Source organism: Cucurbitaria berberidis, assembly GCF_010015615.1.
Source record: "Cucurbitaria berberidis CBS 394.84 unplaced genomic scaffold K460scaffold_2, whole genome shotgun sequence".
NCBI classification, from domain to species: domain Eukaryota; kingdom Fungi; phylum Ascomycota; class Dothideomycetes; order Pleosporales; family Cucurbitariaceae; genus Cucurbitaria; species Cucurbitaria berberidis.
The window spans coordinates 6,334,654-6,357,232 of NW_024468936.1; the positions used below are offsets into that span (position 1 = coordinate 6,334,654).

General features: G+C 51.5%; 7 protein-coding genes across 7 annotated transcripts; 3 read left to right on the plus strand and 4 right to left on the minus strand.

Moving 5' to 3' along the window:
• Nucleotides 1–338: 338 nt before the first annotated feature.
• K460DRAFT_279457 (uncharacterized protein) lies at nucleotides 339–5,931 on the minus strand (the record flags this gene model as incomplete). The annotated part of the gene is made up of 3 exons (XM_040928331.1): nucleotides 339–2,776; nucleotides 3,170–3,517; nucleotides 3,570–5,931. 3 exons carry the CDS (start codon nucleotides 5,929–5,931, stop codon nucleotides 339–341), a joined length of 5,148 nt encoding a protein of 1,715 aa, XP_040791880.1.
• Nucleotides 5,932–6,249: 318 nt separating this feature from the next.
• K460DRAFT_305342 (charged multivesicular body protein 2a) lies at nucleotides 6,250–7,681 on the plus strand. Its single transcript, XM_040930004.1, has 4 exons — nucleotides 6,250–6,826; nucleotides 6,877–6,925; nucleotides 6,972–7,180; nucleotides 7,228–7,681. Exons 1-4 carry the CDS (start codon nucleotides 6,545–6,547, stop codon nucleotides 7,351–7,353), a joined length of 666 nt encoding a protein of 221 aa, XP_040791881.1. The 5' UTR covers nucleotides 6,250–6,544; the 3' UTR covers nucleotides 7,354–7,681.
• A 413-nt stretch (nucleotides 7,682–8,094) lies between these two features.
• Nucleotides 8,095–10,254, plus strand: K460DRAFT_88898 (PP2C-domain-containing protein). The gene is made up of 3 exons (XM_040938780.1): nucleotides 8,095–8,148; nucleotides 8,281–9,738; nucleotides 9,784–10,254. The coding sequence occupies exons 2-3, from the start codon at nucleotides 8,458–8,460 to the stop codon at nucleotides 10,168–10,170; spliced, it is 1,668 nt and encodes a 555-aa protein (XP_040791882.1). The 5' UTR covers nucleotides 8,095–8,148; nucleotides 8,281–8,457; the 3' UTR covers nucleotides 10,171–10,254.
• A 424-nt stretch (nucleotides 10,255–10,678) lies between these two features.
• K460DRAFT_375997 (nuclear protein SNF4) lies at nucleotides 10,679–12,015 on the plus strand (the record flags this gene model as incomplete). Its single annotated transcript, XM_040934829.1, has 6 exons — nucleotides 10,679–10,837; nucleotides 10,891–11,014; nucleotides 11,074–11,223; nucleotides 11,269–11,625; nucleotides 11,674–11,783; nucleotides 11,836–12,015. The coding sequence occupies 6 exons, from the start codon at nucleotides 10,679–10,681 to the stop codon at nucleotides 12,013–12,015; spliced, it is 1,080 nt and encodes a 359-aa protein (XP_040791883.1).
• A 518-nt stretch (nucleotides 12,016–12,533) lies between these two features.
• Nucleotides 12,534–15,041, minus strand: K460DRAFT_415707 (uncharacterized protein; the record flags this gene model as incomplete). Its single annotated transcript, XM_040937750.1, has 3 exons — nucleotides 12,534–13,985; nucleotides 14,037–14,168; nucleotides 14,223–15,041. 3 exons carry the CDS (start codon nucleotides 15,039–15,041, stop codon nucleotides 12,534–12,536), a joined length of 2,403 nt encoding a protein of 800 aa, XP_040791884.1.
• A 575-nt stretch (nucleotides 15,042–15,616) lies between these two features.
• K460DRAFT_305349 (HET-domain-containing protein) lies at nucleotides 15,617–20,265 on the minus strand. The gene is made up of 2 exons (XM_040930005.1): nucleotides 16,800–20,265; nucleotides 15,617–16,640 (listed from the first exon to the last, which is right to left on the minus strand). Exons 1-2 carry the CDS (start codon nucleotides 20,220–20,222, stop codon nucleotides 16,044–16,046), a joined length of 4,020 nt encoding a protein of 1,339 aa, XP_040791885.1. The 5' UTR covers nucleotides 20,223–20,265; the 3' UTR covers nucleotides 15,617–16,043.
• Nucleotides 20,266–20,816: 551 nt separating this feature from the next.
• K460DRAFT_394177 (uncharacterized protein) lies at nucleotides 20,817–22,045 on the minus strand (the record flags this gene model as incomplete). Its single annotated transcript, XM_040935980.1, has 3 exons — nucleotides 20,817–20,888; nucleotides 20,937–21,080; nucleotides 21,134–22,045. 3 exons carry the CDS (start codon nucleotides 22,043–22,045, stop codon nucleotides 20,817–20,819), a joined length of 1,128 nt encoding a protein of 375 aa, XP_040791886.1.
• Nucleotides 22,046–22,579: the final 534 nt, after the last annotated feature.

A 22,579-nucleotide genomic window follows, 5' to 3' on the forward strand; every position in this document is an offset into this window, starting at 1 on the left:
GTGTTGCTAAGAATACCCGGACGCGTGTAATGCGCCAACATCACCAAAGTTGACCAAAGGGATGATCATGTCTTATATCTGTGTCCGAATGTCGTCTTTGGCATTGCTTTTGACAGCTGTCATATAGATGCAGCCTTTGCGGAACAGCTTCCTCAACAGTTGATGATAGCACAGCCACTGACACCAAGGATGCTTGATCCACACGAGTACGTGGACTCCAAGACACTAATAAACGTAGTGCTTCATGAACTTTGGTCTGCATGCGCAATCACGCTACACCATCGGGGACCATTTAACGACTCAACACCAGAGTATTATTTACGTACACTCCGCGATATCTACAATGGCGGAAGTGACTCTCTACAATTGGGACACTGCAGTCTATAGCGCAGCCACCCCTCCAGACACCCTGTATGAAAGACATGTCTACACGGCGTGACCATGTACTGTCTTCTCTGTAAGATCATACTCGTGCTGCCCATGCCTGCCACGCTGCTCTCATCGGCCCCTGCCGGAATGACGGGCACTTCAATGTCCTGCGCGCAGATACTGCAGTCGAAGACCCTTTTGCCTTTGCTCTTGGACTCTCCGAACGCCTTGGTAGATTCTTCTGCCGACGAGGATGACGTGTCGAGGGCTGCCGTGGAGGGAGAGTCGGTGGAGGTCGAAGTGTTTATATTCAGAGGCATCGTAGCACCCTCCTCATCCTCCCTCAAGATGGGATGATAATCATACGCTGGTGGTGCCCATCCTTCTTTCACAAGGAACCTTGGACCCAGCACCTCCTGACTGGCCAGTGCGACAATCTGCACCCACACCCAACCTATTAGCACTGCAAATTCCGTCCAATCCGTCTTCGAGAATAGCACATTATCCTCTTTTAGGTAGAAATACGCGACAGGTGCGAGTCGAACGATAGAAGTCCCAGCGATGTAGTCCCAGCGCAACGCTTTCCGGCAATTACGCATGACGTTCCGGTAGATCTGTGGCACCCAGAAGGAGAGGTAGAGGAACGAAATCGTGCTGAAGTAGACGTTGCGATATGCAGTGCGGGCGGTGGCGAACTGGATCGTTACGAAGAAGATGACGATCAGGAGGAGGCAAAAGCGACTATAGAGGGCGCCGAGCTCGGCTCGAGGATTGGTGTTGGTGGTAGTATTATTTGGCGTCGGCGTTGCGTCTTCCAACGGCTCATCTTGATCGGGTGCGATGATGATGGGTGTAGGAGGGCGTGGGCTAGGAGCAGTCGCTGGGAGAGGCAAACCCTCATCGTTCGAGGGAGGTGCTGGAGTTGATAGGCTTGCAGCAGGCTGAGCAACTGGAGAGGGCGCTGGTGATGCCTGTTGTCTATCTATTCGCGCTCGTTCTGCTGCCTGGACGGACCAGATATCCATCAAAAAGCGGAGGTGTGTAAGTACCGAGAACAATGCTATGAATGCGATGCTGTATAGGGCGAGCTGCGATGTGCTCAGAAACAGATACATGAAGATGAGAATCAAGAACGTGAAGCCATCTCCTAGTGCCATCATGGCAATGGTGTAGAAACTGACCCGGCTACGCATTGACGGTGTTGCAGTCTCCTTCATCTGCTTGATAAGAAACGATAGTTGAAAGGCAAGGGCGATGGCGAAAGCTACAACGCTATGTCTTGCCCGTACATTGAAGTCCTCTGTTTTTGACCCAACAAGATGCGTAGCTTCAGAGGGAGAATAGGCTGGAGGTCCCTTCGACTCAATGACGAAGCCACAGTCTGGGGAGAAGCCGACCATAGACATTGCAAATTGAGCATGCTGAGTTGCCGGAGCGCCAGTGGGATACCGCATTTCATGCTCGAGCCAGTCCATGTCGACGTTGAGTTGACTTGGAACCTCCTGTAAATAGAGTACAAACTCGCAATGATGCCCTTGGAACAAGCCCTCATTGGACCCTTCGGCTGAAGATGTCCAGGGGTTCCAAAGCGGAAACACTCGACCCTCCTGCCGTTGTATAGTCTGATGTATCGTCCAGTTCAGAAACTCCTGCGAGGTCGAGTAGTGGTGCTGGGAGATCTGCAGGTGTGGTAGAGCGAAGATACCGGCATATCGATCGCTTGTTGTAGTCAAAACCATCGTACCACTTTTCAGAAAGTGTACCCCATGTGCCACAAACTCCCACCAGTTACCCCCAAAGCTGTCGTTGTCCCCTATCACCACCTTGGCGCCGATCTCGGACACAGTCTTGTCTTTGTTTCTACGCATCTTGTCCTCTAGCTCGGTGAAGTGTAGTCTTAACGGCCCACCCGTACCCGTCAGGTTCCTGTCGAAATCCCCCAAGTGTGCAAACGGATTGTCTGGGACCATGGACGAGTTGCCCATATCGCTGGGATGCCGTACTCGACTGAGCGGAGAGCGTACCCATTCACCCTGCACGTACCCAGAGAGATTCTTGTACACCGGAATGCCGTGGTCTTCATCTGCCAGTGATCCATCAAGGATTGTTTTCCATCTTTCTCCCAGTAGCCTCTCCGACTGTTCCTTCGCCTTTTGCTTCACTGGGTCCAGCAACTCCCACGCGAACCCATCCTCATCCTTCAACCCCGTAATATTTAGCCACTGATCTTTCTTTGCGTCGAAATCGCCAAATTTGGTCCTATTCAGAACATCGAGCTGATTATATTCGCGCTCAATCAGCTCATCGTATCGCGCTCGCGCGTTAAACGAGGGCTGTTGCGGTTCGGGCGAGTTGATGAGGAGCAGTAGTATTATGAAGAAGAGGAAACTTCGTGGATCGCGGCGAACTTCCATCACGGAGGTCGTGGTGCTATGTGAGCCATCGAGGCGCGGGTGGTGAGTGTGGGGATGATGTAGGGTAAGAGCGGTTGAGGACTAAGATGACGTTCGCGATTCAGGTCCCGGAGGTCCGCATTCATGCGACAGCTTGGCATTGTCTTCATATTCAAATCATGTACATGGAAAGTTCAGGCAATTGAATAAGAATATTGTATTTATTCAGAGGGCAAGAGGGGTATTGGTTCATTTGTATGTACATAGAGAAAGTGCAATCAAGTCGTGATATCCTAGCATGAATTCCGTGCAAACGCCTCCTCGATAATGAACCTTTTCCTTGTACTCGTAAAACAGAGCTGTTCAGACAGTAGAACGCGTGAACGAGCTGCGTTAGTGAAATGGACTGGCAATGGCTGCCGGTGGTGCGGCTTCCAAATCCACACGTTGCACTGTCTGGCGCAAATCGTTGCTGCTACGCACAAGATTACCGAAGTATTTCCGGGCTACTTCCGTCTCCATTTTGATCTTGCTCGTCTCCTCCTTCTTGAGTTGGAGCTTCTCGACGTTCCTCTGCAGACCAATACGAACGTCATTAGCAGGGCCCTTGAGCGCGCGTCGGATCTCTGAGCTGATGCGCAGGGCGTTCTGGTGGGTATAGTCGATAGATGCGAGCTGTTGAGACAGCTTCGCGCTCAGTCGGTGGGGTAGAGACTTGGGTACCGATGCTAGGATATAAGAAACCCCGATAGCAACTGCAAAAAGTATATTAGCGCCAATCCTCAGAGTGAATTGCAAAAAACGTACCACCTGCGATAAGGCCAGGGATCAATAGCCTCTTCATATTGTTCGAGCCCATGATCTTTGCAGCACCGAGTGCACCGTCAAGCCATCCAACGCCGCCAACTAACCTGCCGCCAACCACGCCTGCAACCGTAACAGCCATGCCGGTACCAGCGACCTTCTCTTGTCGTTCCCACAAACTGGCTACGTCGAAGAAGTCCCACAACTCGATATCGATGTCGACTTGCCTGGCAAGAGCGTGTACCGACTTTCTGAACATCCTCTCTGGGCGGAACATGACGTCAGCATACAAATTGTTTCCAAGATGTAACACGCCCAAGTTCTTGATGCCGTTGTAGCCTTGGACAGCCTGAGTTCGTGCATGCTCCTCGCACAAGCGAACAGTTTCGGTGACTTCGTGGAGCATGGAGTCTCTGATGTCTTCGGCATACTGGTAGGCAGAGAACAGGCCAGGGTATTCGATGCCCAAGTCTTGCTCTCCGACCTTCGCAATAGAGTTGTTGAGTGTATCCCGTGTGTAGCCGTAGACGTCGGACGTTGTGTCTTCTACCATTCGATCTACAGCCTCTCCAGCTTCGGTTCGCGACTTTTTAGACTCTTCGAATTCTGGTTCAAGTGTGTCGATTTCTTTTCTCACACGGTCCAGCTCGGCCTGGGATACATCTCGATTGACTGTAGCGAGATTGTTCATGTCTCCGAGTACGTTCAGAAGATAGGTCTTCGCAGGAGCCAGTTTCGACCTCGCCCTCTTCTCTAGCACAAAACGTCGGAGCGATGCCTCAAGGTCTGCGAAGTCACGCATCTTCTCTGCCTCTTTGCCCTTGCCTTTCCCGCCGTCTGATGGATCATCGTCGCCATCGTCTCCCGGTGGCGAGCTTCCTTGCATAGGTATAGCGTTACTGGAGACAAAGTGCACCAATTCACTAGACTCTTTGAAGGTTGCAGGGCTCAATCCATGAACTTGCTTGAGAATCATCTCCTGGCAACGTTGCTGGTCGCGAATAGCGTCAAAGCCGTTGACCACCATGAACATATAGGCCTTCTCCCGGGCTGCACTAAAGATGAAGTTCTTTGCGGACTCGGTGAAGTGATTCGCCGCAGAAACAACGAAGACTACAACGTCGATTTCCTCTTGGCGAGCGAACACAGCCGTAGTCTTGAGCGAGTCGGCATTTAGCCCAGGTGCGTCAATGAGTGCGATATCGACAACTCCATTGTTGAGAATGGATTCGTCCACATCTCGAATGTCTTTGATGTACACCTTGCACTGTGAGAAATGCGCGTTGTCGACGACAATCTTCTCTAGATCTTTCAGGTCGAATACAGTGTATGTGCTTTCGTCGTGGCGTTTGTACGTGGAGCCGATTGGAACAGCGTGGACCTCTTCCACTCCGCCATTCTCCCGAAAGTCGAGGACCTCGCAAAATATGCTTGTGCAGGGTTGCTGGTCTTCTGGTAGGACCTTGCGTCGGAGGAGAGCGTTGCAGAAGGTGGACTTGCCAGCATTGAGATCTCCGGTCACGAGGACCTTACTTGAAGTGTCTTCGATGCGGTCTTTGATGGCGTACAGATGGCGTATACTTTGTTGAATCTGACCATCGAGCAAAGACGCAATTGAGCTCTTTTCGAGAGAATGTACTAAATCTGTCTGTGTGCGGCCGCCCATGCGTAGCTCTAGTTTCAAAACTGAAAAGTCGTGGGCCAGTTTCGGCGTCACCAGTCGAGGCTCTTCCTTCTTCTCCTTCGGAGCCGCGGAACTCGACTCTGCGATGGGATCGTCCCCGATGGTTGTACCGGCGCGTCGTGGTGGTCGTGGTCGGTCCGGAGAGCGCAGAATGGGATCAGCGTCGCCGAGGGAGGATTGAGTATGATGTAGCCCAGGCCTGGGATCGCTATGAGCATGTGCTTTCTGTGTTTCGGTCTGCACTGAAGGGTAGTGTGCTGGCCATTTCAAGTTCATCTCCTGGAAGCTTTTCAGCGTGTCGATAGTACCGTGGATGGCCCGGCCAAGGGCATTCTTGTTCTGGTTGTATCGTAGCTGAAGAACATGGCTGCGTTGCTTCTCATGTTCGGAGGAGTTGGGCTCGCCGGGTAGGATGGGTGTGGGTGATTGCGACGGTCTATCCTCGCCAATGCGCGACCGCCAACTCGTCTCTCCGTCTACCAGGCTTCCTCCATAGCCAGAGTCATCGTCTAGCATCGACACAAGGCGGGCGGCGGCTTCGGGTGTCGACGACCCACCCACCGTCATATAGCCTGGGCCAGTACCTCGCCGGGGTTTGTAGCCATCGGGCGAGCCTGCATCGCGGCGGCTGGAGGACCCCCCGGGCTCTGCGGACTTGTCGGCTCGTCGATCGGGATTCATCTAGGTGGTTGACTGTTGTGCACAGACGGGGAAAGGTACATGTCGTGGAGGTAAAAGGGTGATGAGTGATGATGTCGAGCGAGAAGGCGTAAAGAATATGATGCGGCCCCCGGTGGCGTGTGCTTTATGAGCAGGGATTCGTTACTTGTACACCGCCAGAGCGCTGCCGCGGCAAGACGAAACAAGGCACCTGGACGGCTCACAAGCTGTAGTTGATTGGGATGAAGCTCTTGGCTTGTTCTTTTGGCTTTGAGTACTGCACGATGCGAAAAGCTTGTCGTAAATGTTCCGTTTGTGTATTTGACAAAGGCTGGGCATGGCTACGCGATAGATGTATAATCCCTACAAATGCTCGTGCCTAATGCACTCCCCATAGACCAACAAGGTTGAAACCCCACCTCCAGAAATCCCGAAAAGTGCTTCTGTCCAGTCTGTTCCCAGCTGTTGGCTCCTCCATAGCTGTACACTGCCTATACCCACGTAATCCGGCGCAGGCTGTCCAGAGTTGCAGTCGCTACCCTCTCCCCGTTCGACGACTCGACGATTCACCCCCCACGCGTCCCGCAGACATACCCGCCAGACTAGCCCATAATCCGAGGTCACAATCGCAACGATGAATATTGTTGAATGGGCTTTCGGAAAGCGGATGACGCCGGCGGAGCGACTGCGGAAACACCAGCGCGCACTCGAGAAGACGCAGCGAGAGCTGGATCGCGAGCGTGTGAAGCTCGAGAACCAGGAGAAGAAGCTCGTAGCAGATATCAAGAAGAGCGCAAAGAATGGGCAGATGGGGCCTTTGCGGATACAGGCGAAGGACTTGGTGCGGACAAGAAGATACATTCAGAAGTTTTACCAGATGCGGACACAACTTCAAGCGATCTCGTTGAGGATTCAGGTGAGGGCGACGGCCTACATACACGGCAGCTGGTGGCTGATATCAGGCAGACTGTGCGCAGCAATGAGCAGATGATGCAGTCTATGAAGGGAGCAACAAGTGAGCTAAAGAGTCCCTTTGCAGATAACATGGCTAACTATACTAGCACTACTGGGCAGCATGAACAAGCAGATGAACCTCCCGGCTCTGCAGCGCATCGCCATGGAATTTGAGAAAGAGAACGATATCATGGACCAGCGGCAAGAGATGATGGACGATGCCATTGACGACGCCACAGGCCTCGAGGACGAGGAAGAGAGCGAAGACGTCGTCAATCAAGTCCTAGACGAGATAGGCATTGACCTTGGCCAAGCAGTAGGTGTTGTATGCGCATTGATTGAGCAGGAGCTGACACTTTGCAGCTCGGCGAGACGCCCAGCGGCCTGCAAAAGAACGCACTGCCAGAGGCTAGGGTGGCGCAGGCCATTGGCGGAGCTGATCCGGACGATGATGACCTTCAGGCTCGTTTAGACGGCCTGAGGAGGTGAGGGGACAATGTAATGGTTCGAGGCGTGTGCTTTGTCTATGGCTGTGCTCAATCTGAGGCTATACATGATTGGGGATGAGGTGACATGGCCCGGTCATGATGGCCCTCAGCGTTTGTGTCTTTGAGACGTGTATGCCACCAGGCTCTTTCTTACGCATGTTACCATTGTATGGCCTTTCTCCTGATTTGATTGTACATATCAGTATGGTCCATGAATGACTAGTGCTTGGCTACCTATCCCAAGACCAAGATAATCCCTGCCTACTCCACCTTGGTAGCCGGCGCACATTTGATTGAGCCTAGATCTGCTGATCGTTAGTTCACCACGGCCCAAATTCACAAAACGTTCCGAGCAGCCTCGAAGGCGGATTCTCCAAAGGAGACATGTCGAGAGTCACAAGACCAGGGACTGGCGTCAAGCCACCGGTCAGCTTCGTGCAAACGGTCCATTTGTAAGGAAAACGGCGGGGTAGAGCAAGTAGCCAGCGACTGAAGAAGGCCTCCAGCCATCCCCGCACTCAACCGCCTCGAGCAACAGTCAATTCCTGCTCTTCTGCCTTCTCACCACGCTATTCCTTTTCCGTATCGTGTTCCTTTGCGCGCCGTGAGGGTGAATTGCGCTTCCCCTTGTTCCGTCACACCGTTGTCTTCCACATCCCACGTCATTTCTCTCCCACAACCGCCGACTGCGACAACAACCACAACAACCACACACCTCTCTACTCGCACTATCCTTACACTCGCACCTGAATCAATCCACTCCCACGCCGTGTCCTCCAGACTACTCCTGCACCCTGTATGTACGCTTATCCTGCATGATGTCCTCATTGCGCACGGCCCGCCCGTCCCGCAAAGCTGGCGAGCCCAATGCCCCTCTTCACTGTTCGTTCGTTCGCTTCAGCAGAAGGGTTCCTAACACTTGGGACAGCAGCTCATTGACGTCACCCTCGAACACGCGCATTTGCCGATTCCTAACCCCTCAAGCTCTCCACATATCCCACGGTCCTATACCCACCCCCTCCTATACAACCGCTGTCGCGAAGTCTTCAATCTGGCAGGAAACAAGCGTCGCAGTTTCTCCAGCCAGGGAGGTCTGCTAAACAGGATGTTTGGCTCCTCTGGAAAAGACGACGAAGTGGCTGCCATAGATGGGCCTGTAGCCAGCGACCCACCAAAGCCCGCAACAGCACCTACAACAGACAACGCAGCTGCAGGAGGAGCAAACACGGCGGGCAACGGAAATACGTCTATAGAACCCAAGACCAGCGACGTCGGTTCCACTCCCAACACAGAGAAGAAGCGACGGAGTAGCGGCGTGTCGCGTGCGAGAGATATGTTCTCAAGCGCAAAACAGTCACTGCATCTGAGCGGCTCCTCTCCCACGTCCAACTCGCCCACGGCGGACAAGACGATCCAAACGCCCATCCAGAAGCTAGGGAGGTCTGACGCTGCCCTCAGTGTTCCCCAGGGCGCACTTAACAACTCTGCTGGCGAGTCTGCACCTGGGCCCCGATCTACTTTCCGAGTAGGTGTCACAGAAGACAAGAACAAGAAATGTAGACGGACGATGGAAGACACACACGCATATCTATACAACTTCCTCAGCACGCCTGCGCCCTCGTATGGGGCAGACAAGACAAGCTCGCTTTCCGATGCTGGCTCGACTCGGTCTGACCCTTCGACACAGTCGGTAATCGAAACTGACAACGGCTATTTCGCCATCTTTGACGGACATGCGGGCACATTTGCCGCCGACTGGTGCGGAAAGAAACTGCACTTGATTCTGGAAGACACCATCCGCAAAAACCCAAATACACCTATACCTGAATTGCTGGACCAAACGTTTACCGTCGTAGACCAGCAACTCGAGAAGCTTCCGCTTAAGAACAGTGGATGCACTGCCGTCATCGCTGTCTTGCGGTGGGAGGATCGAGTCCCCAACGCACAATCATCTACTGGATCAGTCTTACTTGCGCCTGCTGCAGTATCGGCGATTAAGAATGCTGGCGAAAGTGAGGAAGTAGGCGCTGAAGCAGTGCCTTCACAACCTGCGGGCGAGCATCCTATGGAGACAAGGTTACGAAACGAGGCCAGCCGGCAAAGAGTACTCTACACAGCAAACGTTGGCGATGCGCGCATCGTTCTTTGTCGAAACGGCCGGGCCCTTAGACTTTCGTATGACCACAAGGGTAGCGACGAGAATGAGGGACGTCGTGTTGCCAGCGCCGGTGGCTTAATACTCAACAATCGCGTTAACGGCGTCCTTGCTGTTACACGGGCCCTTGGCGATGCGTATATGAAGGATCTGGTGACTGGTCATCCTTATACAACGGAGACAGTGATTCAGGCCGATCAGGATGAATTTCTCATTCTTGCTTGCGACGGTGTAAGTAAAACGTGCCTATCAACTTTCAATGGCTAACAAATATAGCTCTGGGACGTTTGTTCCGATCAAGAAGCTGTAGACCTAGTCCGTCAAGTTCAAGATCCGCAAGAAGCCTCAAAGAAGCTGGTCGACTACGCTCTCGCACGCTTTTCGACGGACAATCTGTCGTGCATGGTCGTTCGTTTCGATAACAAGGCGCTCCGACAGCGCAAAAACGAAGCCGCAATGGGCGTAGATGGTGACCAGGCTACTTTGAAGGGAGGAGTCACCGAGGCCGAGGCCATCGTAGCACAAGCAAAGAAGTCCATTGGCGACTCAAGCCAATCAGTTGAAAGTACTGCCAAGGAAATCATCATGGAAGAAGCGCGAGCTGAGCCAGGCCCTGAACTCAATATTGACGCTGCGAAAGCGGCTCAGAAGCACCCAGCCTGAGCTTCTTGAGCATGAGCATGAGCATGAGCATGAGCATGGCTTGGACGGACGGATTACCTATCCATGATCTTCCGATGAGCGTCTTGAACAGGGTGTGGGACGGCGTATAGTGTTTATGAGCAGGTGGCAGCAATCTATGGTTTCCAGTCCACTCTAGCTGGAGATCTCCTAAGTTTTCTCAACGTCTGCATTCTCCTCAAGGTCTAGCTGTACAACTAAAGTCATATCTTTCGTAAAATGAAGTGAAACTATCAAACTCCCCTGCTCTGATGGATTCGCATGACTCGGGGCTACGATCATCTTCCTTGCCCATGTCTTTTGATTAACGCGGGGAAGTTGAACGCACGGACTCACCCATGGTCCCATCTTTCTACCTCAACGTCGCAGGACGGACAGATCCCCCCACATTTCTTACCATCAGGCACCACGCTCTCTTCTTCCGCGGACCCTATAGCTCGGAGTCACACGACCCCCATGCGGCTCCACCTCAAAGAGCACCGCAGTTATCATGTCTGGCGTCGACACCGCCGACTCAGCGGCCTCCAATCTCGCCGTTAACGATGCGCTTCCTGCATTTGTATCACCAAGGATGCTTCTCGAGCAATCACGGCCAACAGTGCCTGTGAAGACTTTCACCGCTCTCGATCGCGAGCAACTCGACGGCCTGGTATGGAGTCCTTGATTGTGGAGGCATACAGCGCGGCGGCTGACACGAAGTAGAGGACGATTCGTGCCTTCCTCAAGGCTAGAACGAGCTATGATGTGCTGCCGATCAGCTATCGCTTGATAGTCCTAGATACAGCGCTGCTGGTGAAGAAAAGCCTTAATATCCTGAACCAGAACGGTAAGCCACGGCGCGTGCGATTGCGATATTGCAAAGCTGATTGTGATTGCTATTTGCAGGCATTGTCTCAGCGCCGCTATGGGACTCAAAGTCGTCCACGTTCGCCGGACTATTAACGACCTCAGACTATATAAACGTCATTCAATACTACTGGCAGAACCCAGATGCTCTGGCTAGGGTAGACCAGTTCCGATTAAACAGCCTTCGAGGTAAGCGACCTGCTATGCTATAGCAACATCAGCTCACGTAGACAGATATCGAGAAAGCGCTGGGTGTCAAGCCTATAGAAACGATATCGATCCACCCCAACAAGCCCGTCTACGAAGCATGCCGCAAGATGCTCGAATCACGCGCTCGGCGTATCCCAATCGTTGATAGCGATGACGAAACACGACGGACAATGGTGGTCAGCGTCATAACACAATATCGCATACTTAAATTCATTGCTGTGAACGTCAAAGAGACGCAAAAACTGCGGAAGCCGCTCAAAGAGCTGAATGTGGGCACCTACACGGACATTGCCACTGCCACGATGGACACACCGGTAATGGATGTCATACATATGCTTGTTAAAAAGAGTATATCCAGTGTCCCTATTGTGGACAAGGCGGGTATGTTTAGCCTGTCTGAGGTCCGGTTAACGTTGCTGACAATGGCAGGCACTGTACTCAATGTCTTCGAAGCAGTCGACGTCATCGCACTGATCAAGGGCGGCGTGTATGACGATCTGAATCTCACAGTCGGAGATGCGCTGCTGAAGCGTTCAGATGTACGTGACAAGACACTCGCTCTCCATTTACTTCGTGCCTAACGACTTGCAGGATTTCCCTGGCATCTTCACTTGCTCGCTGAATGACAACATGTCGACAATATACGACACTATTCGCAGATCGCGAGTCCATCGCTTCATTGTCATCGATGAAGAAAGCAAACTTCAGGGCGTTGTGACACTCAGCGACGTCTTGGAACATACGCTATTGGAGGGCATGGAGGACGAGTAAACCAATTATCACCGCTCATCTTCGCATGTATAATCTCTCTAACGGCGAGACTCAAAACCACACTGTCAACAATTATAGCGCATCATAGAAAGACCAGCGCATATCGACCCTGAAGCATAATACCCGAAAGGCCTTGCCGCTTAAATTCATCAGCGAGGAACATCAGACGCAAAACAAAAGCGTCCTGCACTAGCAGCATAACACGGAGTGTACGAATCATGGAGGCGCATTCAACGGGAACATGGTGAGCTTGTTTGTATCCACAGCTCTGCGTTTCTTGCATTCCATCATATAGACTCTTATGTATCTGTAATTATATCTCAACCTCAAACCTTACGCCTTCATCTCCATCTCGGCGTATCTTGTAACAGTCACCTCTTGCGATCCTCTTTAACAAGCCCTACTCAATCCGGGCTCCCCTCCAGGCTGCTTGGTATTGTTCTGCCACGATACTGTATCTGTGGCTTCACTACCATACACTAATGTCGAAGGCCATCGCAGACAAGCCGAGAAAAAACTCATGGAAAGATAGGCGTAAACGCACCCGGCCGCCGGTCCCCCTCCATATAGCGCTCCACATCCGCTATGTAGCTGTGCACGCGATGATTTAGTTCCGGAAGAGTCTGAGCAGCAGCTGCTAGCTCTTCAGCGGTAACCATATCCTCATACAGCGAAGCATCCTCCCTACTGAAACTGCCATTCTTCTCCACGTTCTCTTCAAAGTACGCAGCAAATCCAGTGGCATCGCGAAACCACTCATGTCCAGCAAAGATCGCTCGCTCCGCATAAGACTCCTCGTAGTTACCATCGCCCGTAGCGAGCAGGAGGATCTTCGTTGCCTGGCTATGGGCTAATTCGCCCTGACGCACCGCGTGGTGGATATACGAGTTGAAAACGTGGTTGGTCATTTTCTTCTCTCCTTGTGTGATCGTGGGGAAGAACTGTCTTCGAACGGCGTCTACGATCTCGCGTGTCAAACGTCCAGTCCGCATCTGGACGTCAAGATCGATGGCTAGATGCGCTTTGCGAATAAGGTAGCGCGCTTGTTTGTTCCATCGCGGCTTGATAGCGGGGGATCTCAGACCTTTGAGTAGTTCTCGGTCGAGTCGCTGGATTATCGTTTGGCATTCAATGTCCCCGTGTACACCGGCGTTTGCGATCACGTCGAGGACGTCGAGTGGGATTATGGGGACTGCGATACTTGATGTTGTTGTTAGTGAAGTTTTGGATGTTCGTGGGGTCAGGAAGAGTTGGGGCGTGGGGGTGGAGCGCGTCGTTGTGGTCTTGAGGGTGCTAGGAGGCCACTGTGGCTTCTCCATAACCGGGTATTCGAAAGAGAATTGGGGTAGTCGGGGGCTGTTGGCTGTCGTGGGCGGAGTGAAATATAAACTGCTGATACCGACCGACACCGACTGAGGAGTCGCGTATTCTGATGACACCTGCGTGTTTGGGTCATACTCGATCGACTGGGTGGCTTGAGATTCGGCCGTAGTCAAGACTGAGAGAGATCTAGTTCGTGGTAAAATCTCGCTGCTGGTGTGATAGCTAACGGGTGGTAGGATCGAGCGGAGCTGTTCACCCACATCATTCTTTGAATAGCCGTTATTCTCAGCACTGACAAGCTTTGCATGCTCGACAAAGTCGTCAGGTTTTGGAGTGTGACTCCAGCCACGTTGACTCCGTGCATTCGTGGCAGACTCTTGCAATACCTGCAGAGCAGCAGTAGGTAAACCCACATCTACATCTGGACCTGCATGTACAGCACATGATGTCGGAGTGTCGAGATGGCGCCGCGTCCATGACTCCTCAGAAGAAGTATGAGAATACTCAGATGCGCATTGAGTAGGGCTTGATGAGGATAATAGATCGTCGACAGAGGCTTTTGACACTGTACTAGTATCATCGCTGTCATCAACAGGTAGGAATACGCCTTGGATTTCTTCGATGAAACTCGCCATCGGGCGAATTGGCTGGAAACAGTCAGTCTTTGTCTTGGGTAGGTTTCTGCGGAGAAGAGTTACAGTCAGTCGTGGCGCTTTGTTCGATATGTGCGATCCTTCGACATCGGCATTCTCGTTCACGTCTTTCGCCGCAGCTGTGAATGGATCCTCGATATCAAAGGGTGACGTGAACTTCGAGATCGAGCGCAGTGGCTGTTGAAAATGTCAGTAACTACTAAACTATACCTTCTAGAGTTGCAAACTTACCGCAATCTGAGGTGGGCCTTCAGGGATATACAATACTTCTTCCACTCCTTCCTGGTCAACATCCTTGTTGAAGATCGTGGAGCATGACGCACATCCGGAACGTCCACCTTTGGCGCAATGGAATCCAGACTGAATTTGAGTCTCTTCCTGCTTAGGACAGCCGCACTTCTTGCATCGACCTTTGCGCAAACTGTGCTTACAGCCTTCAGCAGTTGCGATGCCAGTGCCGTGGTGGCGAGAGAAGATAGAATTGACGGTCTTCTTTATTCGGAAGTATCCTCCATGCTTTGTCTTGCTAGCCGCTGGTGCAACAATCGATTTGGAAGTGGAATTATCCTTCACATGGTCCTTGGCGCATTTACCGACTTGGTTCTCGGACTCGGAGTCCTCGGGAGCACGACGGATTGCACCCATCGTCTGCGCCGTCGCGACATGGAACGACTGATCATTACTATCAACTTTTCGAATCGGTCTTGGTATTGCAGCACCTCGCGAGACGCCGGCAGCAGGAGTACGCTCGTGCTGACGCTGGCGATCCTCAGTGTGCTGAAAATCGTCGCCGAGGGACTTGCTACGAGGATGCCTATCCGTAACCTCTTGACGTACAATCGGAGCGGACGCATGTCGATGATGTCTGGATTCTGTGCTGTTTAGTATAGCAGAAGCACTCTCGCTCCGCTCATGCTTTTGCACATCTTCTTTTTCCATCTCGCGGATCTTTGGGCGTGGACGGCTGAGGTGCGTTGCCTCGTAGACGACGCCGACAATGGGCCTGACTTCGTAGAGGAGAGGGTATGTTGGGAGGGTTATTGACTGCATGGTTGTGACAGACCTGGATAGGGGGCCGAATGAAAAGAAAGAAGTTGAGAAGGTCGTCGAGAGTCGAAAGAGAATATGTGAAGTTGAGCGAGTTCTTGGCTCATAGAAAGTTGAGTTCCTGAGTTGAGGCGAGGAGAGTAGATTTCGAAAGAGCGCTCGGTAAGTAGACTTTTGAGGAATAAGTATCCGTAGGGCATCCAAAATGAGAGCCCGGATGGTCAGTGCACACGTCGAGTCCTTTGAGTCAAACTCGGCTCTTCCCTGTTGCTACGGGAGCAACACTGCGGGCTGAGGGACGTCCTTCACTGCCATTTCACCCGCAGTCATGTGGCAATAGGATCACGAGTTTCCATTCCAGTGAAAGAAGGGAAACGAGAAGGGAGCTAAGCCGTTTTCACCCACCAACGTAGAGTAATACTGCCAATATCGCTGGTCAGAAGTTGGCATTTTTACCGGCCCCTGGGGTAGGCAGTAATGCCTGAACATGAGAAGGGTGCAGTATAAATACACCGGGAAGCCTTTAGTACGAGTAGAAACCGACTGGCTTCTTGTGGCGTTGAATATACATGATTGGGGGTCTAAATCTCTCAGATCATTGTGAAATAGCTATACGGAGTTGGTCTAACTAATCCTATAGCTAGGCGACTAGCTCCAGGCTTGCACTTGTGTTGTACAATGACATATAGGATGACGCCAAGAACATGGAACCGCCTGGTAGTATCAAGGCCCAGAGCTGTATTCGATTGGCATTAGAACTATTCGAGGCTGTTGTGACCTATTCTTTCCAATACGGAACGTCCTAAATCATTTCATCCGTGTCTTCCCCTTTCTCTTCATCAATCTGTGAGCCAGCACCATTCGGGGTCGGGGAGTCTTGTTTCTCTCAATCATCTTTATGCTCATCTTCTTGCTCTCTTGCTTTAAGAAACGTTCCAGGTCGATGATTTTGTCAGTGGTTCAGATCCAAAATATATATTGGCACCCTCGTTCCTCAACCCGAAATTATACTATTTTGACCTCCTTTTCTTGTGGATTAGCTGCTTCCCACGCTGCTGAATGTATTACAGCTACCGTGCATCGTTCTCCAATGTCATCTGGATGCCCCATGTCCAGATCAACCACCAAAACATTGACTAGCCCGCTCCCAAGCCCCACGGTTGGGAACACTTCATCGTCGAAAAGGCTAATCGGGCCTTCAACGAGAGACGGGCCCTTGCGCGGGCGATATGCGTCTCCGTAACTTGATATCTCTAGCATGTCAAACTTGCTCTCTGCCTCCGGACTGATGCCCAGCCCCATATACCCGTACCCAGCCTGCTCCCACCATAGCCCGCAGTGCTTGCCGTTGCGGTCCTGGATGCGGCGGACGGCTTGGGAGCTTCGGATGTGGACTTGAGTCGGGGAGCTAAGATATCCCTTCTTGGGCATCACTTGGAATGCCGGAAAAGGAACAGTACGCGCCGTGAAACGCAGGAGCTTAGTAGCAAGATGCGGATCCTTTCTACTCTGAGGTGCTTGTGGTGCTGTTATGACCCAGGTGCTGCCACGAACCTGGTCAGGGACCACTTTAGCAAGAATGCGCTCCCCAATGGGTTTTTCCTTGGCCGATTTGTCGTTTGTTACGTTCCCTTCATTGTCTCTTCTTCTATCGATGGAGACTTCCTGGCCAGCCCTGTCGGTTGCTTCGTGTATCCACTCATGAGCTCCCTCTTCTTGCTGTAGGATGTCGCTAATGGGGCCGTGGATCATGTTATAGACTTTTACCCGTGGGGTCGGAAGGATGATCCCTCCATTTGAATGCTCGAATAAGCGATATTCTACAGGACCATCCCATCCAACCCATGACCAACTTGGGAAATGTGGATCAGGGTGACTAGTGGCCGTGGTGAAATCTGAGGGTAAATGAGTGCCTCGACGTGGAAGTCTTGCCCCAGGCGACCAAAGAAGGGCATGGCTGATAGCTGCTGCTGGCAGTCCATGGACTGTCATGCTCTGAAAGTGGTCTTCGAGCACTGCAAACATTCCTGCAAAGGCGTTAAGGATGTCGGACTTGAAAGATAGATTTCGTTGACTATAGATCCCAACGAGCTTCGTATAGGCATTGAAAGCTTTAGTGATTCGCTCACGTAGCGTAAGGTCGTAAAAGATTTCCAGGCCCGAAAGAGGATTGTTGCGATTCGCCTTTTCCAAAATGTGGTTATCGGACAGGGCAGGTTCTTTGTCAAGCAAAAACGTATCAAACTCTTCGTTAGCGCCCCATTCACTCAATGTCTTCTGGCCGCATTGGAAGTAAACAGCATCTAGCGCAAAGTAGAGGCAACGTCTCGAAAGCAGATGTTCCTGCACGATCCAGCATCGAGAGTTCCATTGAGAAAGCTCCAAGGCGAGGTATAAGGGGCGCGGCGTTGCTGTAAGCCAAATTGTGTCTTTGTCTTTGCTATCAACATCGTCATCAAGGTCGACTGACTTGTTGGAAATGGAGAGGGTGCTGATCTCCTGGGGCTTTCTTGTTCCCGCGCGGACCCCGGGTAGGCCCGCATCCGCATCAGTACCCTCAAGGGCAACAATGGTAGCGAAAGCCTGTCCGTAAACAATGTCCATGTTCAGAACCTCTTGAGCTATCTGTTCTCCGTCATCCTGCACTAGACAAATGGCATCGACCCAGAGATATGTTTCTCCAAGTGAATGGACGAATTTCATTGCATCCCTGATAGTCTTTGGAAAACAAATCGCGGTTAAAGAGCGAGGCTGGCGCCGAGCCTCGATGTTCGACTTGAATGTCTTTGACATATCCACCTGGCCCCAAACGTAGCTTAAGGCAAAGTACTTTGTGTCTGAGGAGGCAGTGACCAAGCGTTCCTCCTTGACGTCGATGAGAGTGAGGCGTATTTCTTTTTCTGCCCGCTTTGCAGACCGTGGGTGATTACAAACGGAGCTGTGGTTGTGATCGCAGGTATTTAACCACGACTTGACCAGATCAGGATTGATTCGTTGTTGACTTGGATCATAGACTGGGCTGTTGCGGTTACCGAGGACTTTTGAGAGCGATGATCCCGTATCTGTCTCCCAAGCTTGCCGCAAAGCCCGAGAGTAGTTCTGAGATGTCAAAACCCTCAATTCACCAACGTGTTTCATACCGTAGTCAAACCTCATCAACTTCTCATTGGTTGAGAGCCTTCCAGTACTCAAGCGCATCCCCTGAACCTCGGGATCCATGGCCGCAAGTCGTGGATGAAGCCCTCCGGATTTCGTTGTAATTACCGACAGCATCAGTGAACAAACAGCACAGGTTTTCCTTTCCCTGAGTTGAAAGAAATTTCCAAACGGAATCCAGGCATCCTTTGCTGTCAGCTCAAAGCCGTTCGTCGTGGGCTGTAGCACCTTCGCCAAATCCCGACACATGCGACAAAGAGAGAGATTTGGATGTCTTCCTTTAAGCTTGGCTTCGTCCAAGGCTTTCTGTTCCCCCTGTGCTGCCATGACACTGAACTCCTCTTTCGAATACCTCTTGGTTGAATCCCAGCCCAGAATATCACTTACCAGGCCACTCATATCGAGGATCATATTCTTAGATTCGTCCAGCCCCAGTTTTCGAAGGCCAAGCTCTGTCTCGTAATCATTCGTTTTCAGTCGCCGCCTATCCTGGTGCTCTCTGCTGACAATTGCTTTCTTTTCCTCGAGTTTCCTGATTTCAAACGTGATCTCATCGTTGGAAAGTGTCCGGCCGGTTGTAATAGATTCGGCTAGCACTTCCAGTCGCAGACCGTTCTGTTGGTGAAATAGCTCCAGTGCGCTGCCTGCGTAGCTTTGGGTCTTGCGACAAGTGCGCAACATCTCTGGCAATTCTTTCTCTGCTAAGCTTCTCATATAGTTGCTCGCAGGTGCTTTGACAAGCAGTTGCAAGGATTTCTTCAAGTCCCAGAGCCATGTTGTCTGTGCCAAACCTTTCGAAGAGTCACCTCCGTCCACCTCATCATTGTAGTCATATGTAACTCTCCTAATAAGACTCACGCAATCGAGAAGATCCTGCAAGTTGTGAGACAAGTTGTATTGGTCCAAGGAGAGATTAGCGAGCATAGCCCAACATTGAATTTTCTCGGGGTACTTTGACGGCATGTTCTCCAAGATCGGCCGGATTGTTTGTAGAGTTGACTGGACTTCTTGCAGTGTTTGAATCGTGGCTGTCAACCCATAGAGCTGACGCATATAATCGTGAAGATATCTTCCCCGAGCAGCGTGGCCTAAAGGGATATCGCAAAACAACATACCAGAGTAGCTAACAAGATTTCTCAAGTCGGCTTCCTCGGACGTCTTCTGATACCTTGCGCTATAAAGGCCAATAATCTGCCCGAGCAGAGGCACTCTCGTCTCATGACCTCTAGACAAGCCCTCAAGACCTGATTTGCAGTATCCAAGTGCCTCGTCCAAATCTTGCAGTTGATCGGTCCTTTTGAACTTGTCTGATACGACTAGACCTAGCTGCGCAGCAGCCATGACGTGCTCGGGTGTACCGGGGACCGTCCTCGATCGAAGTTCATTAATTAGTCTCAATGCTTCGTTGATATCATCTGCGTCTTGACTTTGAATGTAACGCAAACGGAGGCGTGACGCAAGGTTATTGAGAGTGAGGTAGTATGGCTCGGAGTCCTTTGGAGCGTTCTCGTATATCTCCCTTGCACATACGACGGCGTCTTCGAGATCCTCGGATTTTTGGAGCAGTGCGTATCGTTGCGCAAGCGCATATCCGAGGTTGGTCAAAATGCCGAAGTAGACATTTGGGTCACGATGTAGAAGATCGATGGTCACCGCCATCTCGTTGGCTCGGCGGCCATTCGACACGGCCTCGTCCAGAGCATGCCGGGAATTCGTTGCTGAGTGTTCCGACATGTTGACGAACGACAAGGTGCTTAGATGCTTAGGGCGATCTGAAGAATCACGTGGAAGACGACGCAGGATTGTCTGTAGATGCTGGACGGCATCGCGTAAATCTTGGTACTGCCCTGACAGGTCAAAGGACTGGACAAGCAGATCCGCCATGCGGGATCTGATCATGACTTCTTTATCAATAGGCAGTAAGCCTGAGGCAAGTGCTTGCTGTACATTTTCGCGTGCTTTCGCGATGCTGGCGAGGCTTGCGATGTCTTCGGCGCTCGTTATTTCCGCTGGGCGATTTCCCGCCATCTTGAAGATTAGGGGGACGAGAGGACTAGATACAATGCAGACGACGTCGCATGAGAATGAGTATGAGAATAGAAGGGATGGATGGTGACAAAGCTGTTGCCTATCTCGGTGGGGGTAGCCTAGGTCGTGCGGCTGACTTTCCCCGCACTTTCACCTTGACACCAAGGTAGTCTGCCTGCTCTTGTGTGCCAATGAAAAATGAATTTGAAATCTCAGCCTCTGAAATACTCCAGAAAATCTAGTCAAATCCAGCCAACAATGCTCCAGCCTGCATGGAAACTCTCATCGCAGTGCTCTAAGCCAAAGCTGGCGAGACCCAACTATCAGTCAGCATATCTACATACTATACGAAAGCATTGGGGCCGAGAAACAGAGTTAGGGAGAGCGAAGAAAAAGTTGCATTGTTACGCAAGTGTAATGTACAAAGGTTCAAAAACTCCAGACAAAAGAAAGGTCAATGTACCACACCGAAGGATCCGGTGCCGATCGTCTGTGTTGAAATTGTCTGTTGCATCCTCCTCCGCCATTATCGTCCCCATCCCTTCCAGATTCTATACATACCCCATGTTCTCGCTCAAGATGGCTCTTCCTCGATCAAGGCTGAGTGAGCCATGCGGTGCCTGGCTTGGCGCAGTCCCAGGTCTCGTTGTCCGAGGTGAGGTCAATCTATAACCCGTTAGACTGAACCTGTTTCTCACCCTTGAGTTAGCTTACCGTCTCAATTATATTCAGCTTCCGCTGCTTCTTCGCGGATGGCTCTTCTGGGAGAGGATGCTTTCGCGGTCTTCCCCGGCCTCGCTTTTGGCCCGTGATTGGGGTTACGCCAGTACCGTGACAATCCGGAAACATGATATCGATCTTGGTAAATGGTAAGCGTATAAACGAGTGGAATAGTTATAGTCGCCACATACAAAGGGGTGGGCCTTGGCCTTGCCCTTGGCCTTGCCCTTAAGTGTTTTCCTCGTCGCTGCCTCGATTCCGGGCGCCTTCTTGACCTTGGGACAGTATCGAGGTGTACCAAACTCTTCGGCCATCTGGTCATAAAAGCGAGGTTTCTCCGGCTTACTCTCGGAGTATCTTGGTGGAGGGGACGAAGGTGCCGATGACGATGGCCCTGCCGCTGACTCCCGAGGAAATGGTGACGGAGATGAAAATATCGCTGCAGGTGATGACGAGTGTGGTGCGGAGGATGATGAGCAGGAAAAATCCGAGTATTTGGTTTTCATAAGTGTTTTGTGTGGGACACGTTCGACAGAACCAACTGTAAATGGCGCTATCGTTGGCCCCGTCTGTCCTTTCAGACGTTGCAAGGTCGAATGGCGTACACCAGGAAGATAGTAGTCATACGCTTCTTTAAAACCCTCGTGTCGACCCGGTTCGAAAAGATCATCTCTACCGCCTAGAGCGTGCAGATACTGGTAACGTATATCTGCAACATCCTTGATATACTCACCCGCATACATTCCCCAGTCGAAAACGTAGTCCTTAGGGTGCTGTAGGGTTCCCTTCAAACAGGTGTTTGCAATCTCCGGGCTCTCGTGAGTTGATGGCGGTGAAGACACAGTTGCTTTGTGTCGATTTGTACTCGGCAGATGGAGTTCTCCTTCGGTATTCTGTACATCCTCCGCGGGCTTGATTGCCTGCCTGTTTTCGGCCTTCGATATACAATTGTCTGGGGCATGCTTCGACTTCTGCAGACCGTCGCACCGATGAAGCGGCTGCTTCTCCATATCCTGGGAACGACGAAGCTGCTGCTTCAAATCGTGCAAGTCGTTTTGCACTCCCCCCTTTGTCATCATTGCTCTAGCAATGAATTCGTGCATGTCTTCAACGGACTTCTCGGTTTTTGATATCAAAATCAGCAATTCAGACCGACTAAGTGAGTTCGTCGAGCGGTTTGGAGGCATCGTCTAAATATCCGTGGGAAATGGAGTTGAACAGAAATATAGTCAACAATAGACTTTGGCGAGAGGTTTCAGAGTATCCAAACTCGAGTGAATAATGGAGGGACGGGCTTGAATTGAAGCCAACCCCAAAACAGCGGAGTAAAGCAACAAGCTGAAGAGGCGAAGAGGTGAAAGAGAGGTTGTAGCAAAATATTGAGAGTACCAGGATAAAGAGAGCCGAAGAGGCGAAAAGGATTTGGAGCAAAGAGTTAAAAAGGTAACTGTGTGAAGGGAGCTGAGGATTGTTGCGATGGTTTGTTGCTGTTCTGTTTTTTTGGCATCTTCTGTGAGCCTTTAAGTACTCGATTCCACACATAATTAGCCTCGGATGTTGACAGCAGAGCGAAGCCGAAAGAGTGAAGGCAGAGCGTAGCCTTAGGCCAAGGGTGGCACATACTTCGAGCTATGGAT

Bases quoted from the DNA above. Each gene is read 5' to 3' on its own strand.
- K460DRAFT_305342 (XM_040930004.1), top strand. From the start codon at position 6,545: ATGAATATTGTTGAATGGGCTTTCGGAAAGCGGATGACGCCGGCGGAG. The intron at 6,827-6,876 runs GTGAGGGCGACG...GATATCAGGCAG, and splicing joins CGATCTCGTTGAGGATTCAG to ACTGTGCGCAGCAATGAGCA. The intron at 6,926-6,971 runs GTGAGCTAAAGA...TAACTATACTAG, and splicing joins GTCTATGAAGGGAGCAACAA to CACTACTGGGCAGCATGAAC.
- K460DRAFT_88898 (XM_040938780.1), top strand. From the start codon at position 8,458: ATGTTTGGCTCCTCTGGAAAAGACGACGAAGTGGCTGCCATAGATGGG. The intron at 9,739-9,783 runs GTAAGTAAAACG...TAACAAATATAG, and splicing joins TCATTCTTGCTTGCGACGGT to CTCTGGGACGTTTGTTCCGA.
- K460DRAFT_305349 (XM_040930005.1), bottom strand. From the start codon at position 20,222: ATGGCGGGAAATCGCCCAGCGGAAATAACGAGCGCCGAAGACATCGCA. The intron at 16,641-16,799 runs GTCTATAACATG...AAATCGGCCAAG, and splicing joins TTCCGACCCCACGGGTAAAA to GAAAAACCCATTGGGGAGCG.